General features: G+C 37.0%; 1 protein-coding gene across 1 annotated transcript; it reads right to left on the reverse strand.

Moving 5' to 3' along the window:
* Positions 1-2,755: 2,755 nt before the first annotated feature.
* BB (RING/U-box superfamily protein) lies at positions 2,756-13,317 on the reverse strand. Its single transcript, XM_089137034.1, has 10 exons — positions 13,146-13,317; positions 12,939-12,994; positions 12,682-12,722; positions 11,944-12,256; positions 11,476-11,701; positions 9,411-9,445; positions 9,177-9,221; positions 3,550-3,674; positions 3,219-3,327; positions 2,756-3,116 (listed from the first exon to the last, which is right to left on the reverse strand). Exons 4-10 carry the CDS (start codon positions 12,082-12,084, stop codon positions 3,066-3,068), a joined length of 732 nt encoding a protein of 243 aa, XP_088993160.1. The 5' UTR covers positions 12,085-12,256; positions 12,682-12,722; positions 12,939-12,994; positions 13,146-13,317; the 3' UTR covers positions 2,756-3,065.
* Between the last annotated feature and the right edge of the window lie 7,066 nt (positions 13,318-20,383).

Consider the following 20,383-nt stretch of genomic DNA (forward strand, 5'->3'; position numbering starts at 1 on the left):
GTAGAGTAAGTCTTGAGAAATCGGATATTGTTCATATCGTCTACAATTCACTGCAATTAATTTGGATGTGAACCTAGAGCACTCACACAAACATTTAATATGAGCAGAGTTGGTATCATTTATCCAAACATTGATTGTTGTGCTTCCCAATGACTTTGCTCGTTGAATTTCTTCGCTTCTGCAACTCCAAGCACCTTCTCAGTTTGGTTACCACCTCTGTTCTTGCACTGGAACCCAGTTTCCCCTACCATTGATGATTGGTTCCATATGAAATCAGCATATTCAGGGTGATCTATAAAAGGATTTCTGTTGTGCTGGTAAAGCCTGCAAACTCTCTCATTTCTCAACTTCTCAGCTCTTGATGGTGGATCAAGTCTGTTCCATTTCAGCAACGTTGAGAGCAAACCCATCTCTCTGTTTTTAAAGCTTGGTGAATCTGAAAGACGAAGTATGGGGCTTCCACCCACCTGATGAAACCCATAACGCACGGCCATATACATTATTGCCCTCGCAATATCTCCCCTAACTTTTATAGGTGGTGCCCATCTCTCCTTATCTGTTTCAGTATCAAAAGCAGCTTCCTTGTTTGCTGGCTTCACACATTCGATTTTCTTGAGGCATTCTCCAAAGTATTTGTTTCCTCTAGAAGAATTCACGTTCACATCTGCAGGGCGAATATTGTGTAAATCAGACAAAGATGGGCCATGAGTTAGGCCATAAGAACGAGGCCAGAGATGTTCTCTGTTCCATCCGTCAGGTTTTCCTGCTACAGATTTTGAAGCAGTTCTCAAGGAGTAAATTTCAATTATATCTGGTGAAGCGTAAGGATTATCAACATCTGCAGCATCAAGAATCTTGAGTGCTTCCCATACTTCCTTGTAAGATAAGGATTGGTGATGGGTTGAGATAATAGAGTACAAGTGCTTCTTTAGTGTTTTCCCATCTTTCTTCTCGGCATGGGAATAGTAATTCGAAACATCTTCACAAGCAACAGATCCAAATGGAGGAGTTTGATTTCCATGGGCTTCTGAGCTGAGATCGAAGCTGAAAAAGTAAATGCTGGTGATTCCAGAAACCACTAGTAAGGGGAAATTAAAGCTTTTTAACCATCCAGAACAAGCATCAGAGATCGATGAATTCCGAGTGCCTTCGTTGCTGGGGAAGGAGAACCACTTTCTGGCTTGGACTTGCAGCTTCTCAGCCCTAATTTCTCGTGGCCGACTCGTTCGTTGAAATAATGAATTGAATTCGAATCGTTTATCACCGAGAAAACTGTTGGCTCCTCTGAACGTAGAAGCGTTTGACATATATAGATTCTCACCAACGGCAAATCTGCAATTGGAGATTAGTGGGAATTCCATCATTCTAGGAGGATTTGATTTGGAGCTACGTTTGTGTCGAATAGATTTGAATAGAAATGTCAAATGCAGGGAAAGGAATTGCTACGTGGCCGTGCAGCTTCTACATCAGTACGGGGTAGAGTAAATCTTGAGAAATCGGATATTTTACTCTTATTACTCTCTTTCAGTGAAAATTTTTGGGAAAATTATATAATTAGCTATTTTGCTGCTTTCCAAAATGAATAGAGAGGGATAAAGTGAAAAGAGAGTGGAATAAAGTGAAAAGTTCTGTATTCAACACGATATTACCCTTTCAGTGAGATCTTTTGAGAGTGGAATAAAGTGAAAAGAGACTAAGTTCTGTATTCAACACAATGGTGGTTTACCCAAAATAAATAAATAAATAAGACAACGATGAAAAACGTTCTTCGTCAAGGGCATTGATTTTTGAAGTAAAATTATTGTTTTGTGCAAGAGTTCATAACAGAAAGTTGAAAAGAGCAAGGTGGATTTACGAAATCTTTGGTAATTTTTGATAATTTTTTGGAAATCGAAAATTTTTGTTTTTATTGGTAACCATTCCTTCATTTATTGAGGACAAAAGTGGGAGACAAACACAATTAACAACTAAGTGAAAAGCGGTCATTCTTTCAAGCCCGAAGCCGAAAAAGCCTCCTGGGCTAGGAGATCTGGCTAAGAGATCTGCCACAATGTTGAAACGCTTAGAAATATAAGAGGGAATACAATGGATCAAATTTACTTATAAAAAACACAATGCTTAACGGAGGGTGCCTTTCTCCATTTATGTAGTCGATCAACTGCTTGCAATCAGACTCGACAACGATTGAAGAATACCCCCACCTTGACTAGATTAGGCATTAGCATGACTAAATTAAGCAAAACCTCTCTCATACCACGTTCACCAAATAGTCTAGTGGACAAGGTGGTCTTGATCTTCTCACTCTCCCAACTCAAATAAATTCTTAATAAGTGCAATACTCAATTTCATGGAATATATATCAGCAGTTTTTAGCTTTTGCTTTTTGGCATGAAATGACTCAATATCCAAGTTTCACAAAGTATTGAAGGTACCAGAGCCCTTGGGTTTGAAGGCATCAAAGTCCCATTTTTGACGAATTTATCAAAAAAGATACATGCGCGTATGTCATAATGTCATTAACAGCTTTTGACCAGGCTACAAGATTTGCATCGATTCGTGTGCCCAGTCATTTTTTCAGAAACTCATGACCTGCTAGATCTGCAATCAAAATTATCAGGAACATGAACACCACAAATGACTGGGATCTCGGCTGACCTGCATGCAGTGCCACAGGCCCACCATGCAGATGGTGTCTCCCTTGTATCAGTGGACTCTAGTTCTCGGTTCTTGCAATGACATTGGGAACACAACTCCCTGAACAAATTTAATTCTTCATATTAGGAGGAACCAAGTCTGAATTTTTCATTACTACCAATTTTATCACACCTAACATGGTTCTTGTGCTAAAGGAATATAGAAAAGGGCCAACTCCGTAAGGGAAGAAAAGTGGGAAAGAATAGTAGAAAAGATGAGTGGCAAATGTCCTCTTCTAGCTATGTATGGAAGTGAGAAAAAAAAAAACAAGACAACAAAAAAAAAAAAAAAAATCTCACGGTGACACCCAAGGTTGAAGTGGACAAGTCAGGTCAGAAGGCAAACTCGGTCTCCTTCTGGTAATAGGAAACCTAGTGCTTTGATTCTTCTCCAAATACTTCAGTGTAGCAGACCGGGCAAGCCTGAGAAAAATATATCATAAGAAGTGAAGATTCAAGAACAAACAATGATTTTCTCAAACTCTCACTGTATTGATTTAGGAGTAATGGAATTCATTAACTGACCTTGTTGATGCTCAGCCACTTGGAGCCACAGCCTGCATGGTAATTATGTTTGCATGGTAGAGTGATCCGTCTATCCCCCCTTTTATATTCCATCTGACAAATAACACATCTGTTTTTGCAAAGGAATAATGACAATTACTGTCCTTGAATTGGAGAAAAAGAGAACAACTTTGGATTAAGAAATTGAACAATTTTAAAGATGATTTTAACATCCAGATGCTCTGCTAACAAGAAAATATAAGTACAGCTGTGGAATGCCACATATCTGTAGCTTTACATAAGCAAAAGGTAAAAGAAAGATTATGGAACTTCTAAGAATCTTAAGTGTTACCGTTCTCTTCGTGTTTTTCTTTTGAAGAAGCCACATTTGTATTTCGAGATTGGAAGTGTGGCAATAAGTTCGTGAGAAAGACCTCGACTTTGAGTTCCAACAGCCTCACCTAAATCAAGCAACTCCTGCAATGGAAAGTTTGGGTCAAAACACTTGCAAATCAACTTACATGCTGAGATTTACGAAGTAAATAGCAAATCATAATTACCGATGTGAACACATCAAGCAAGGATATCCAATTTATTTTCTTTGAAGGATGGGGCAGCTTAAGTAGAAGACTTGAAGCAGAATTTGGTATCAGTAGACCATTTCTTCCAAAAGAAAATAAAAGGTGCTTAATTACAGGGTTCCTCATAATCCACCCAAGATCAATTTAAATTTGTTAGTCATGGAAAAAGATGTCAGTAATGGTACTTGAATCATCAGAAGATCCCACTATAAGAAATAGCTGGTGAACAGGGATCCTGAATAACAGATTCACCCCACCTTCCAATAGAGGTTGAACTGAATCACTGACCTGATTTTTTCCCATCCTCCTATATAATAAATAAAAAATTCCCATCTACTAGAGACCATAATAGGTGCAGCAGATCAGTATCACGATCTGTTTAAGTTAAACAACCAGAGATAATTGTGAAAGCCCTTTTCTTGGTTGAATTTTCACCCACTGTGCATCAAAGTTACATCCCCTTCAATATAATGACAAGACAGCAGAGATGCTTCACTAACATGCTCCTGAGGAGCATAATTAGTGAAACATTTCAGGTAACCAATTTTAAACAGAGTAATCAAGTGTACATGTGTCTAAGCACGCTATAATGTGTATACAAATTTACAGAACTACTGTAACTACCAACCAGCAGTTTAAGTGATAACATCACAACCACTTCCAGAAGTCTAGTGTATCTTCAACCAGACTGAGTAATGAATCAGAAAACCATAACAGGCAAAATATTAAGTTGGAAAAAAAAGTTTAATGAAATGAGGAGTTTTCTGTGATAGGTAAGATAAGCAAAAACAGCCGTGCAGAGCATGACATAAAATCCAACTTTATTTCCGATGTGTTGGTCATTCACAGAGACACAATCTCCATGTGGTGATTACACACAGATTTTAGGCAATCATATAAATGTCTATACATGTTTCTACATCATCTATGGATCACAAGAATGAAATAAACCTTTTCAATAAAATTAGTCAAGGTTGTCAAACCTCTATTTCTAGAATTGGATCTCATGATTCCAAAATTGAATTAAAGTATTAAAGTTTCATCTATTAAATCTAACTTAAGAAATCATGAATACAGCTGGCAAATGAAATGTAAAAACCAGACCAGGAATGAATTCTTGCCGATTTCACAACATTTCATCTAGCACCAGTCCTCCCTAAAAACTAGGGATCCAACTGGAAAATGAACAGATGGCTCGCTTCAGTTAAACTTGGTTTTACTGGAAAGTCCAATTTGGCTCCTAAAACTGGTATTACTGCATATCCTATTATTAGGCCATTTCAAATGAAATATTGACTAACTTTTGGTGTTTCAATCTTAAAATATTAATTGAATTCTTGTCCCAAAGTTTCATAAACTGAGTGAAATTTCAAATAGAACAGAAAATGTAATCAGTGAAAGCCCCCTGGCACACAAACTTCACTCTGTGCATCACTAATGCACAAGGTCTGCAATATCACACTCAACCACCACCACCATATCACAATTTAATGGGATCAGCAACATGGACGTGATATAGTGTATGACAATAATAGAAATACTAGAAATAATAGAGACAAAAAGTGAGTTTAGAGAAGTAAAAGGAAGAAATCATAGTAGTAGTCAAATGAGCACCCCAAGAACACTGACCTGCAACTTGTTGACCACACAGGTCCTTGTCCTCCAAACAACTTTATTTTACCACTTCTCCAAAAGTCATTTTTAGCCTGAGCCTACCTCTTTTTAGCTCTGTTAGACTACATCTGATCAGTCTTGCTTACTAGTATATGCATGTGTCTACATTAGTCATGACCATACCACTTCAAGCGGCTCTCCTGGGGCTTGCACTGGATTGGTGCAACTCCAAATTCAATACTAATATAATCATTCCTTACCGAATCCCTTCTAGTCTTGATGCACTCTTGCCGCAGATCCTCATATTCTACAACGCTGATTATCTGTACTGCTCTTCTTCACTCTGCCCAACACATTCAACCCCATATGTCATAGCTGGTCTAGTTACAATCTTGTAGAGTTTCACCATAAGCTTAATAAGCATCCACTTGTCACATGACACTTCTGTCTCCACTGTGTTCCAGCCTACTTTAATTCTGTGGGAAGCATCAAATACCTAATGCTTTCACTCTCTGGCAGCTCTCACTCTTTTAAGTTTCACTATTTCATCACCTCTCCTAGTTAGACTAAAGTTATAAATTATATATAATGTCTTCATTCTGCTTAAACTTGAAACCTCATGATTAAGCTTGATCTGCATAACTCTAGCATTAAACCTTTCCATTGTCTCATTTTGGAAAGAATAACATCAGTAAAAAGTATACACCAAGGGACTTAATCTTGGATCTGTCCTAATTCCAATCGAATAAGGGCTTTGAGCTGATCCTTGGTATAACTCATACCATAATTGTGAATTCACTACTTTGGTGCTTCGTAGTTCTGTCACTCATCGTTGTGGCCTCATACATGCCCTTATATATATCAACATACTTAATTGAGCTCCTACTCTTTCCTAGGATATGTCAAATGAGATATATAGAGACTCAGTCATAACTCATAAGCCTTTTCTAGGTCAATAAAGACCATATGGATGTCTCCTTTTTAAAGATCTAAATATTTGATAAGCCTACTTAAAAGGTAAATAGCTTAGGCTGTGGATCTCCTTGGCATAAAACTGGTTCTCAAAAACATCACTAACATGGAAAACGGTTCAAAAGGGAAAACAGAAGAGAAACTCGTAACATCCCTTGGCTCCATTAAGAATTTTGAATTCAAAACCCTTCATCCTTTTTTGCAAACAATGCAAGGAATCACTCGTGCCTGTTATTTTTTGAAGGTTGAGTCTCAGTTGAATCTGACAAAATCCCACATTCTCTTTCCAAGAATGCCAAATAACATTTTACTGCTTACTTCTATTTTCTTTAACCCTAATAAATTCCTAAATCTCTGCTAGCACCACTAATTCCTGCTCTAAATTCCAATTCAGTCAGTCAGAACCCAACCCTTGTAGGACACCTATTCTATCAGTATAAGTAAGAGTTTAAGGCAACTTCTTTTAGGTGGCATGTATTTGTAATCAGAACACGTATTGGCCAGACCCAACCCAGAATGGTGGCATGGCTGTATAGTCAAAAGCATCAGATCAATGTCACGTCATTGAAAACAATTGTGGGGTGTTTTTTTTCTAGGGGTGGTGTTGGTTCAGGTTGTGGCGACCAAATTTTTAGTGCACTTTAAAAGCACCCAGTACTGGAGTTCTTATTGGTTGCAATCTCATGCCATGCAAAATCTTATGGTTCTAATGAACTGGAGTACTTACCCAAAAAACAAACTGCAGTAACAAAATAGCAAGCCAAAGATGGTGAGGACACTGAATCAATTTTGTGCCAGACAAGATTTCTCAATTTCAGAAAAATTAGAAATACTATAAACACTTCGCAAACCTAGAGCTTGAGAACCATACACAAAGTAAATGCACCTTGAACTAGGTTCGTCCTTGATAGAGCCGACTTTGAAGCATTATTCATTTAAGCCATGATGATGCATAAAAGAAAACCGAGCTAACTATAAATTAATATGCAGAAGGATCAATGAAACAAAACAGATATGGGCCCAAAATTGTCCTTTACAGGAAATCCTAAACCAACAGGGATCTGAAGGACAAGAGAGCTCATTGTTTAAGGAAAAAAAATATGACACTTATTCTGGAACCATATAATAAAACACACATGAAAAGGGACGAACCCATTGCACAAGGCCCCCACCAAGGTCTGGGCGGGTCATAATGCATGAAGCCTTACCTTGCTTTTGCAGCAAAGAGGCTGTTTCCTGAGTGGATTGGAACCTTGACCGTTTAGTCACAACTAACCTCACAGTTGCACCAAGGCCCACCCTCTATACAATGCAAATGAAATACAAGGAAATACTTTTAAATGGTATCCTAGATCCATAGAGCTGCATAGTGCATACTGAGAGTGATGCAACTAAAATAATTACAGGAACAAATGAAGCTAATGGAATAAGAAAAGAATGCATGAGGAACTAAGAAGCTAAGACATAAGCACCTACCACCTCATGCAATTGTCAACAAAAGTCTGGACAAACAATATCTTGTTTAAGGTTCACAGATAGCAATTTTTTGAACTTTAGAGAGTAGATTTTTACATGCGGAATTTACAAAAAGAATCTGGGATGGCCTTCAGAATTCATAGACACACCCACTGTACAAGATCCCACGAGACAAGAAAAATACAATAAATGACAAAAACACACTTCAAGATGGAAGCTTCAACAAGGAAAATTGATTATATAAAGGAAGAAATACTAACACTGGCTTGAACACCAACACACACCACCCCCAAAAAATAATATCCCATGAGAGGAACATATTGTTACTTACATCTATTCAGACATTTTAAGCACTGTTGTTCACACAAGTTTTCTATGTACTGCATGTAATTAAATCTCTAATAACATTTTTTTACTATAAATAGTTTTGATTATAGATAAATCAAAATTTGAAGTTTTACCTCCACACCTAAAACAACCTAGTATTAAGATTCAACACCTTTCATCTTTTCTGTTATGAAGCTGTCTTTGAAGCAGCTGTGGTGAAGTGCCCCTACCACATGGAAGCATCACATTCAGATCCAGAATCCCAGATAACCATCGTATAGAGTAACTTCCAGCATAGTTGTCAAAGCATCACCAATCACCTAGCCGGCGCCTTGGCATCCAGGGCCTTTGGTTGATCTGGGCACCTTGGTCACCTAACTCGCCTAATTGGTTTCGCCTTGTATTCTAACCTTCTCCAAGACTTCAACAACTTGGTTCGCTTGGACCTTGACAACTATGCCTTCTAGATTAGCTGCAAACAAGGGTTACTATATCTATGTCAGGCCTATGATCCAACTTGCACCACACTTCCCCACAAATAACAGCCCTTCAGAATTCATGAATTGTTAGTATTTCTAAATAATTGAAAGCCAAGAATAAGAAATTTCTTTGCCATATAACAGTGGGATAGAGTGAAATTGTAATGACAGAAGCTAAAGTGGAGCAACCAGTGAACCCATATTGGGATATCAAAGCAACTTCCACATATCATAGCCTCTTGCAACAGGATTTAAATCCCGTCAGCACCTCTGGCTTCAAAGAAAAATTCCAAAGGTATGATTCCCAAATGAGATTCCAGAAAATTTTAACCAAGATAGACATCAATATGAAATATGCAAAAAAAATTTGCCATTCGCATCTCTGACCCTTCCTCATATATATATCAAATATCAGACATCAAATTTGTATTATATACTCAAGTGAATATAGATATTGCACATTCTAAGAAAGAGATTATGAGGAATCATATTTAGCCAAGCAATTAAAAAGGAAATCATTAGTAGCAAACCTCATAAGTCATGTTATCAGGATCAATGTTGTCTTGCCAAAAGACCTGCAACAATTCATGAAGAATAGCAGCACAGTTATTAAGTTACATTATTGCAATTAACTAGTTATAGGCAAAATGGAATTATAAGATAATTTTTCTTCAAAATTTGAAGCTTGAGATATATTTGGAAATTCAGAAAACAATTTACATATGATGCCTTATGAAAGATCTGCAGATAAGAAAGCTTCATACCTGCGAGCCTCGAGAATTATGATTGCCCCGAATGCCTGCCAAAATTTCACAAAAACTAAGACATTTAAAGATACGTTGAATCCCAACATTCTTAGGAATATAATAACACTGAACAAACTTATAAAAAAAATATATAATCATCACTTAGGCACTCCAAGTAAGATAGGATGCTAGTAGTAAGTCACAATTATGAAGAAACTGGGATAGATTATTGCAAGGTTTTACTCAAGGAGAAAAGTAATATTATAATGAGTGAATGGACATGTTGGGAGATACCCAAGAGGTTACAAAGGTTTACATGGAGGATAAGGTTTGGGGGGACAGGAATGACAAGGGGACTTCAATGTTCGATTTTGTTATGGCTTACAATCTATCCATTGTAACCCATACTTTGAAAATGGAAAGGATCATTTAGTCACATTTAAGAGGATGCATATAAATACATATCTCAATGTACCAAACCAAAAGAAAGGTGTGCCTCTTTGCCCTAAGATAACGAGTGGAATTTAAAAAGGGGATACATTGGAATCATTTACTAAAAAGTTGGTCAACCAAGGAGGGGCTTCAATAGGAACACTAATATGGTGTGGAATGATACTTTTTCACTAAGTATAAGTCTCATAGGCAAATCAAAATGAAAATGTCTTTCTTCTAGGGAGACTTGGTGGGGATGACGAGGTTCAAGAAGTGACTAAGCTAAGAAAGCTAGATTTAAGAAATGCAAAAGACTAAGAATCTAGAGTATCTAAAAGGGTACAACTTTTCAACATATGAAGGTAGGAAGACTAGGAAATGCATGAACAAAGTCCAAACTATTATTAAGATCTTTAAAACAATCTAAGCACCAAGGAAGGGGGAAAGGCTATACTAGAGAGCTAAAATGAGGGGAAAGAAGTGTAGAGATTCACAAAGTTACACCAATAGGCAAGTCAATCTCCACTGACTGGGGAATCATACAAGTGCTCATGAGTGGGGGGGAGAATGCAACTTCCCCAAAAGCCAATCTCTCCATTGGGATTCTTGGGAACACTTTCAAAAGCCACAGAAGTCTCAGCCCAAAGCTTATATGATTCATGAGAAGTAACATTCCACGCAAAATCAGGATCAAGAAGCAGAAAATGAAATGAATCCACTGGAAGCCCCCATGACCCCGCTGAATGACATAAAACTTTTAAGTTGGAAAGATCTTCAAAAAGCAGAGAGGTTCAGAGTTCAAGTGACTATTGAGCGAATGCAAATCACTACAGAGGAGAAGAAACAACAAATAGGAGCCATTTGCTCAAGGACATGATCACTGATTCCCCAAAACCCAACCTTAGAGTTGGGCAGATCTTCCAATAGACATAGAGGTTAAGGCTCAAATGAATAATATGTGAATATGCAAAATAAGGAGACTAGGATACAGACTAATGACTTGAAGCCATTTAGACACCACCGGATATCAATCAATCACAACTAATCCTAAAATCTTACCACTCTGATATCAAGAGCAAAAACCCAAAATTCAATCTAATAAATGCAGAAATTCAGAACACATTACACAAGAACGAAGTAGGATCTTCAGTATCAATAGAGACAAGTAATTAAGCATAAAGGAATTATCTGGTGATGCTAAACTATTTTGGAAGGGCAAGGGATTGCCTTATTCTAGTGAATTCATGGTTAGCAATGGTCATCACCTTCTTGTTGCCTTAGCATCTAGGATCCATAAAAACATGCTTATCCAGTTTCTCAGTAGATAAAAATGTGAAATCCATCTGGCAAGTTGCAGAGATGCTCTGGGGATGGGCATATCCAGTAAACACATGGATTGCTAATGTTTCCCTTAGTTGTGAGAGTGAATGTTAAAAGTCTAGCATGCAGAAATATAATGTTCTAACTTCTAAGTAACTCTGTACAATCCAAATAGATGATCTATGAGCAATTGTTGATAGAACCAGCCGGCAGACTGGTACACAATCAAATAGCCGAAAACTTGTATAGATCGAGCCAGTTGTCCAACAGAGGTTTGATCCAGCACATCAAATGGCAATATAAGAGGACAAATTTTGAGGAGCAAACTCACATTCTTCTGGGCTGCTGACACTGTTTACACTGGCATTGTCTCCTCCCTGCACAACTACAGGTATAGTTTCTTCACTGTTCATTGCGTAAGGGTTTTCCCAAGTCCTCTGACCTCCATCCATTCTAGGAAAATGATCATTAAGCTCATAGGTATAATATGAAGTGCTCCCAGGACCAGAAAAGCCAAATTTGTATGGATTCGCCTGCATGGACCAATATGTACTCTCCTGCATAGCAAGGCAGAATAGAACTTTTCATTTTATCCCGAAGTTTTCTTGAAAGTGCATTCTTTACAAACCCCCTTATGCAAAGATCAAAACAAGAAGGAGACAACCGGAGGATGGGACCCCAGTAAATCACATGGATTGCAATATCCAGTATGCTTGACATAAAGAAAGCTTATTAAGAATTTTTTTATAACAATCTATTCCGTGATCAGGAAATCAAATCAACCGCAGAATAAGTTTACCTGATCATGCATTCCTCCTACAAAGCCAAAATCTGACTGACCATATACAAGACCTTCAAACAAATCCATAAAGCTTTCGGTAGAAGTATAGGGAAATCCGGTATTTATGTAATGAACCTCCATTTGTCGGTTCCCATTCATTTTGAGCTAGTCTTGTGAAAATCTGCAGATGCCGTACTTAAATAACGAGTTGAGCTATTTTGCAGAGATCTCGTGATGGATACCAGTGGTCTTCACAAAATTCAGGAGACTAAGGAAACTCAACTGTGGTTAAACATAACTTGTTTCGCAATCAGTCACCGATTAGCAGTTCCTGAAGGAAAAGTAAAACAAAATCAGCCAGAGATATCAAAAACATCGGTTCAGGAAATCCTCTTTAGTTTCCTTAATCCACCTTAATCTTCTAACTTTTTACTACAGCATTGACAACTTCTGGAAACAAATCACTGTTAGAGAAATCAATTTTCGATTGGCCACAATTAGTCGGGAAGAGTGAGAGAGAGAGAGAGAGAAACGAATATATTCCGGAATATCACTACCGGATAAAAGAAGGCAACTATGCTGTCAAAGCCTGAAACAGCATTGATGCCTCCCTTCAATTTACTGCAACTTCTCAACCAAAAAAAGTTAAAACAGCAGAATTAAGCGCAAACCAACGCTAGATATTTCTATAACATCTTTTTTTAAGAGAAACGCCAAGAAAATCAAATAGTAATGCAACAAAGGCATCATTAATACCTCATTTAAGAGAATCTCTGCAGCTACTTGCAAAACTTATCCTGCAATGCCGCGATCAATCCACCAGAAAAAAGTCACGCAAAAGAAGGAGAAAATCAGATTTTCCATCCGCAGAAAGAGAAAACTACACAAAGCCTTAAAGTCTATCAAACATTATTGTTTTTGTCTTCTGCATCTTCTGCATCTCTGCAACCTCTCCTCTCGCATCACGGAAAATAGAAAACGATAAACGAGAAACATTAGATAAAACTATTTACCTCGTTTTCCATCGAATATGACCAAATTTCTCTCTGGAAAGGAATAATGCAGGATCCTGCGGATCGTAAATGAGCAAAGACAAGAAAACCAAAAGACTGAGATTTAAGAGAAGGTAAAACAGAAGAAGTTGAAGAAAAACTCCAAGTGATGCTGAAAGCTTTAAACTACCGATGAAAAAGACATAAAAAGAGAGTTTCAGAGCATACATTGATCGCTTTCAGGTTCTTAGCAGACAAACGAGAGAGCTAAGCTGTCCACGCCGGTGTCTTGTGAAGAGCACCAGAAAGCGAAAGGAAATGGGTTTCGTTTTTGTCTCTCTCTCCCTCTTTCTCTCTCTGGTTTCTCTTTTACTTCTTATCCATCCCTCTGGTGTCTCCTCTTCTGGCGCTTTTATGCTGGAGTTCAGAAGCACGCGACATCAACCAGGCGAGAAGATTTCGGCATCTCGCATCTCGCGACATTTGAGATATTCAAAACGATAAATTGAAAAACAATTAAATTTTGATGCTCCTATGCTGCGTAGCGTAGCCTATCTCTATGGAGTTAAATAACTCCTCTCTTTATAACCATTGTTGAGTTACAAGATTCGATCATGCGTAATATTCTAATCCAAGAGTATTCATCAGATTTATCTTACATTTTAGATTAGAATATTACATGTGGTTGAATCCCATGGCTTATTTGGACACTCATTGAAAGAGTGTGGATCATCTCCCTTGACGAAGAGGACACACACGACAATTTTACAATCACAAACTATGTGAGATCCATAAGTAAAAAATAATAAAATAAAATAAAAATTCATTACCCTATTATTGTGGGTCCTTATAATTTGTGCTCCCGGTCAGGGGAGATATCTCGGACTCTCATTGGAAAAATCCCTCTTGAGAAGATATACTCTCCAATACATAAAAATCTTTTGTTCTAAAAAGAAAAAATAAATCAAAGAGAGGATCCAAACCCCAGGACATGCAATGGCTCGACATGCAAGGGAAGTGGCATCACCTATAATCCATCAACAAGGAAAAGGGAATGAATTTGTGACTGTAGAGAAAAACAACCATAAGAGTCAATATGGCCCTTCCACTTAGTCATAGAAAGAATCAGAGGTGGAAACCTTAAATTTTTTAGTGATATTTCAAGCATGTTGTCTATGTTTTTAGGATCCCCTATATGTATCTAGAATTTTTATGTTTTTTTTTTAAAAATGTATTTAGAAATTCTCACATTCATTTACTTGTTCATATGGTTCAATAAAAATCTTAAAATTCAACTTATAAAAGAGTTCAATTGAAAATATACTAGAGTGTTTTTATCATTATGGGTTTACCAAAAAAAATTCATTATCTTGAACATCTTTTTATTATACATATTTTTAGTATTATTCATCTATTTATACAATAAAAATATATTTCGTTCCGCTGACGGGGTCAATGCTTAGTGCACAAGGCTAATGCTTGCATAGGTCGCACTCAATAAAAAGTCCGAACATTGCATAGCGGGGGCGCTAGGTCGCCGCTATTGCATCCCCTCTTTTTCTACAAAAAAAAAAAAAAAAAAACATATTTCGTGGTCCTCGAGCTAGGATTTGGTTTTATTTTTACTATTTTTATATTTTTGCTTTTTATTATTGATAGAGAAGTGGGTAAGAAGAGAATGTTTGTTTCATGCCCTTCTCCATACAAACCCAACAGTAACTCATGGAAGTTCAAACCTACTTAGAACCAAATCCTACTACGAGGACAATTGAAGTATGGACTTAGACTTTTTAGCCATTCAATCAAGAAAATTGATGCTTAAATTATATGACCTCAAGGGTTTGAGCACTCTGTTAAATCAATCTCTTTCTCCTACCCATGAAAATAAACTTCTATATTCTTATGCAGAGAGACATGGACAGATGGGGATATTAGCACACGTTGCATTCTCAAAAAAAAATTATACGCCATCAAATGATTAGTTCGGTTGGCAATAACAATGCCTCTTAGTTTAAGAGGTCAAGGTTCGACTCTCGCAAGTGTTACGTCTAATAGCCCCCACCCTCAATACATATAAAATTATCAGTCCTGGGAATTGGCATTGTTAGCTCAATTGACAATAATAATACCTCTTAGTTAAGAAGTCAGGGTTCAGGGTTCGATTATCGCAGGCATTATATCTAATAGCCCCCCACCCTCGATATATATCAAATCACCAATCTTAGGGAAAAAAGTTTCATTTTTCCAAATTTTTTTACTTAATAATGAAGTTTTCTTGGAGACTCTACTTAGCATTCTCTATTTGTATCTCTCTCCTTTGCAAATGAAATGACCTAATAACTACCCTCTCACGTGTGTGATCTTTATGTTTGATTGGTGCATCTCCATATGTTGTTTGCAACATTCTTCCTACATTAATTGTGTTTATCTTTTATTATGTTATAATTGGTGTGTCTCCTTATGTTGTTTGCAATATTCTCATGCATTATTTTGTTTATCCTCTTTTCCCCCCTAAAGTGATCCTTAATGCTTATTTTTTACACTTATCTTGGACATTTATTGGTTCCACACAAGAAATGTGTACTAATCCTTCTTTAAAATTAAAAATAATTAATTAATTAAAACAATTTTGGGCAAGAAAAACTCTAAACAAGAGCTCCATAGTTTTAGGATTTATTTGGTCCCAAAAATTCTTAGAATCAATTCTATATTCTTTTTAGAACAAATTATCAACACTAAAGAATGGTCAAAATTGGTCCCAAATCGACCAATCAAAGTCCAAATTTTAACAAATCTGAGAAGATTCTTTGTCTTATTCTTAAAATGAGAAGAATTTAAAGCAATTTGTCAAAAAAGTCATTGCAAGAGATACTTCACATCAATGCCACTGTTTTAGCTTGGAATGATGATCCCATTGATTATCTTTTTATTGCTTTCTTTGTCAAACGATATCACATATTAATACTTTTTCCAGTAATATTCTTTTAGTGTTCTCTTGATACTTTTTCATCTCATAGGTCAGAAATAGAAACCATAATAAGTCTTACGTGTCTGCTCTTAATATGTGGTGAAGAGATGTGAAGACATAAAAACCTCTACCTAGATAGATAGAAGATCGTGAATCATCTCCCCTGACAGGAAGTACTCTATGTTCTCCCGACAATGCATAACCACAAATTGTGTTGGACCCATAAGTAAAAAATAATAAAACATTAAACAAAGTCCCATTACTCTAACCCTGTGGGACCTTTTATAATTCGTGGTCAAGAGCCGGGAGACCATCCAGACTTAGAAGATTTGGCTCTCCTCCAACATTTACTCATGAAAAGTCCAATATGCTTGGTCTAAGTATCTAAACAAATTGATTTATGGGTTGAACCGGTTCAAATGTCTGGTGTAGCTATGAATAGCAATCCTTACATTAATAAAAAGATAAAGGTGCAACCATGAACCATTATTAAAGGAAAAAACATGGTAGAGCATGGAAGGAACCGAATAATGAATACTATACATGTCTCCTTCCCATGGATTTCATTCACATTCTTACCAATAAATCAATGCTGAGCTGGATATGAAATCAGTCTGGTCCCACACACACCAAGCCTTACAACAAATGATCCTATCATTCTCTTAAAATAAGACAAATCCCATGTTTCGGTTCTTTTTAAATTCTTAGGAAAAATATACATGAATGAAACCAAAATCAAACCAAACCGGTCGGATCAAGATATTGAACCAAATCCAAATCAAATTGTTATCTACCAAATACATTTAGGAAATATAGCTTTCTATACACCAAAAGCTATCAAGTGCACTAGGAAATTATATTATTAAACGACATTGGGTTTAGTGTTTAATTTTTTCATATGAAAAATATATTTATTGACAAAAAAATCCACAGAAAAATCTAGACAAACCCAGCTCATAATCACAACTATACGTAACTAGTCCGAAATAATAATAATAAAAATTATTCTATTTTGAGAAAACGACTGTACCTAATCACGCAGTTTCTATAGTCATACATAAGAATGTACAAAAAAATTGCCCCACTCTACCTCCTCTTAGCCCCTATTGCAATAAATAATCAAAAATACATTTTATTGGTCCCTACCCTAGTGTAAGTACTATATGCCAAGATATGGATCTCTATCTCTTAGTTCTTACTCTATCATTTTTTTAAGTATTTATGTCACAGCCCTAATAAATAATTATATAAATCTATAAAACCCAAAATTAGATTATGTATTTTGGGTTTGGTCCAATATAAAACCAAAATCAGACCGGACCAATTGGCTCATCCATGCCTTATTACATCGATTTTTATTAATTTTCTCAATTAATTTGATCATTGATGGGACCATACACATAATGTTGTCGTCTACCACCACCCACCACCACCACGGAAAAATATTCTTCACATTCTAACAACAGAAAGAAAACGAACGAAGAACACATCACATTTTATTAGTTAATATAATTAACTAACTAAACAGAATATGAAAGGTCTCTAAGGTGGGCCATCACAAACCAAGATCATCTCGAACGATAAATTCAAGAAACCAAAAAAACGTGATAAATTCATTTTGTTTTTTGTTTTTTTTGGTTGGAGAAAACAAAGAAGAAGAAGCGTTGAGCAGATCAACTGCCGTCACGACTAAATCGGCCCGAAAACCGCTCCGGTTATGTAGGTAGATCACGCTACGTGGCAGCTTCGGTAACATAAGCTGCATGACTAAGTAAGATAAAACTTTTACGGTTGAATTGATGGGGCCCATGTTGAATCGTACGGTGAATGTTCGATCGATGTAGGTCATTTTGAGTTTGGGGATGTCCCACACTATGAACGGTCGAGATTGAAGGGTTAAGAGAATCACTTCTCTTTTACAAAAGCTATTTTAAAAAGGAAAGGAAAGCTTTGGGTGTACGCGACAAATTTTAAATTTGACTCTCAAATACCGAAAGGGATAAACAAGTATGGTGGGCCCTCTAATGCATCGCCCTTTTAAGTTTTAAAGCAGCGCCGTAAAGAAGAAGTCCTACCTTAATATGGAACCTTAATTAGTGGGTGCTTTTTTGTTTGGGAAAATTTAATCTCGATCGATTCATTAAAAGGTGTTGATCATTGTTAACAAATTAATTATTCGATGATAACTTATAATAACATTTGATTATGAAGTTTCAATAGTAGAATGACTCCTTACTTTCGAAATAAGGTGTAAATCCTATTTCATTTTCAGTCAAACTCTTAACACATATAACTCTTATCCTAATGTGACTGTTGAAATTGTCTATTCGACTGAAACACCCGTCAAACCCTTAGCTGGATCGAACTACCTTGATTAGAGATTGATTGGAATTTCGAACTGATCTGGAACCTACTGAGAAGGCAAGCAAACGTCATAGCAAAACAATCAAGGTGATTAGCAGGCCACTTTTGATGGTTAAATCAAGCACTGAGCAACATTGGAAAATGGAATCAACGAGTGATTAATGAGAGGATTTGGGAGTTTGAAGTGTGTATCATTGTTTAGCCTTAGTTTAGGGGATTTATACTCATTGGTAGGGTTTAGGTTCTTGGATATTTGCCAATTTAATATGCGATGGACGTGATCTAGTCAACATTGCTAAGCATCATTTGATCATCATAGTTAGATGAAGTAAGTTAGACAAAAAAAAGGAATGCCTAGCTAATGTTCCTGCACCGAATGTGCGACCTCAGCCAAATTTGATGCTTGGCAGGATGGCCTATACATCCATGCAACCCATAGTTTGGTTAGTCTTGAATTGAACCAGACCCCCTGGGTCTTCATGTTGACGCCTGATTCATCGATTGAACCGCTGGTCAATCAATATTTTCATAACAACTATTATATTATATTATATCTAGTAATAATCAAACAAAAACCGTTTGTCGGTGCAACTTGGGGGGGGGGGGCGGGGGGGGGGGGGGGGGGGGGGGGGGGGGGGGGGGGGGGGGGGGGGGGGGGGGGGGGGGGGCGGGGGGGGGGGGGGGGGGGGGGGCCGGGGCGCTGATTATTTATAAATAAGTCATAAACATAAATATAAATTATGCTAGCCTAAAACTCTAGCACTTTGATCAATTGAGTCAAACCTTCATTCTTTGAACAAATTAGCTGGTTGAAAGATTACAATACAATATCATGCAACTTATTGACTTAATTTTTAGTTCAAGTATTCATTTATAACTATTTGAACCCATAAAATTTTCTTAAGAAGGAAAATGGATAATACTAATGGACTTTTGTATAGTTTTATCAATGATATAACTTTGAAACGAGAAAACCTTAAACAAATCCATGGGAGGAAATTATGTGGCTGAAATTGATGACCAAATAAAAAATTCCAAGAATCGGCCGTACCGAGTCATTAGAATCAGAACTGATGCATGGTGGATTGTCTGATTCCAATTTGAATCAAGCAGGTCTCCAGATCCCCATTTATTTTGTCAATTCTTACAAACCAGCTTTAAACAAATCCCAAGGAAGAAGTGTACTTAATATTATTGTTCATTTTTCAATGAGAGAACTGGAGAACCGTTGGTAGTTTTATTAAAGAGAACAGTGAATAAGAGTTGCTTGGTTTCAACTGCTTGGATTTCTAGCTTTTAGAAGCAAAGCCAGAGTTAAATTAATGACACAGAACCCCAAAGATAAAGCAAAGCATATGCTGCTCTGCTTCTGACCTTACTTTTGTGAGCTGTGGAAGGGAGAGTCTCGTGAAAGTCAAGAATCATGAGATCCCAAAGGAAACCCAGTAGCCAAGCAAAGAAGAATAATGATCATCATTCTCACTTCTCACACCACTTCTTTTACCAGTACACTTCGTCTGTGAACCGGTTCAACCCCGGTTGGTCCGTAGCAAAAACCAGGCTCAAATGGGCTGAAAATGAGGTTTAATTGGTGGAGAAGATTTCCAGGTTATGGATGGTCAGGTTTGGTAGAAAGATAGCCAGCTATTGCTTTGCCCTTTAAAAGTCTCTGTCCTGTTCTTTTTCATCAACCCAGAATCAATTTGTCCACTCTGTTTCCATATGGGTTTGTGAGCTATCCTTTTCAGGAGCTTTGGAAGTTACTGTTGGTTGAGGATCTTCAAAAGATTGTCACCAATGCTGTCATGTGAGACTAAATTATGATTTAATCGAGATGGGTTTGTACTAAAAAAAGAAAAGAAAGTGGTTGGGTTAGGATTGATTGATCAATTCAGTTAATCAATCCAGCAATAGGTGAAAATCAACATCCAAACCAACCTGTTGACCATGTTCAAGGATACCCAGTTCTGTAAAGGCTTTATAAGATTTGAGTCCTAATTTCTAACCCACTCTGGTGAACAAGTGAAGAATTGTAAACATGGTTGTTGAAATGAGTTAGAAATTAAAACCCTTTTGCTCCTTTTCTGGGACTGATGTAACCTTTCTTCCCAGAAACATAATACCTAAAACCATC

This window comes from Hakea prostrata, chromosome 10 (genome assembly GCF_041222555.1).
Source record: "Hakea prostrata isolate BN-2017 chromosome 10, UWA_Hpros_2, whole genome shotgun sequence".
In the NCBI taxonomy this organism is placed as follows: domain Eukaryota; kingdom Viridiplantae; phylum Streptophyta; class Magnoliopsida; order Proteales; family Proteaceae; genus Hakea; species Hakea prostrata.

Coding starts and splice junctions, on each gene's coding strand:
- BB (XM_089137034.1), bottom strand. CDS start 12,084: ATGAATGGGAACCGACAAATGGAGGTTCATTACATAAATACCGGATTT. Junction 9,446..11,475: donor TGTCAGCAGCCCAGAAGAAT/GTGAGTTTGCTC, acceptor AAATTTTGGCAG/GCATTCGGGGCAATCATAAT. Junction 3,328..3,549: donor AGAAAAACACGAAGAGAACG/GTAACACTTAAG, acceptor TTGCAAAAACAG/ATGTGTTATTTGTCAGATGG.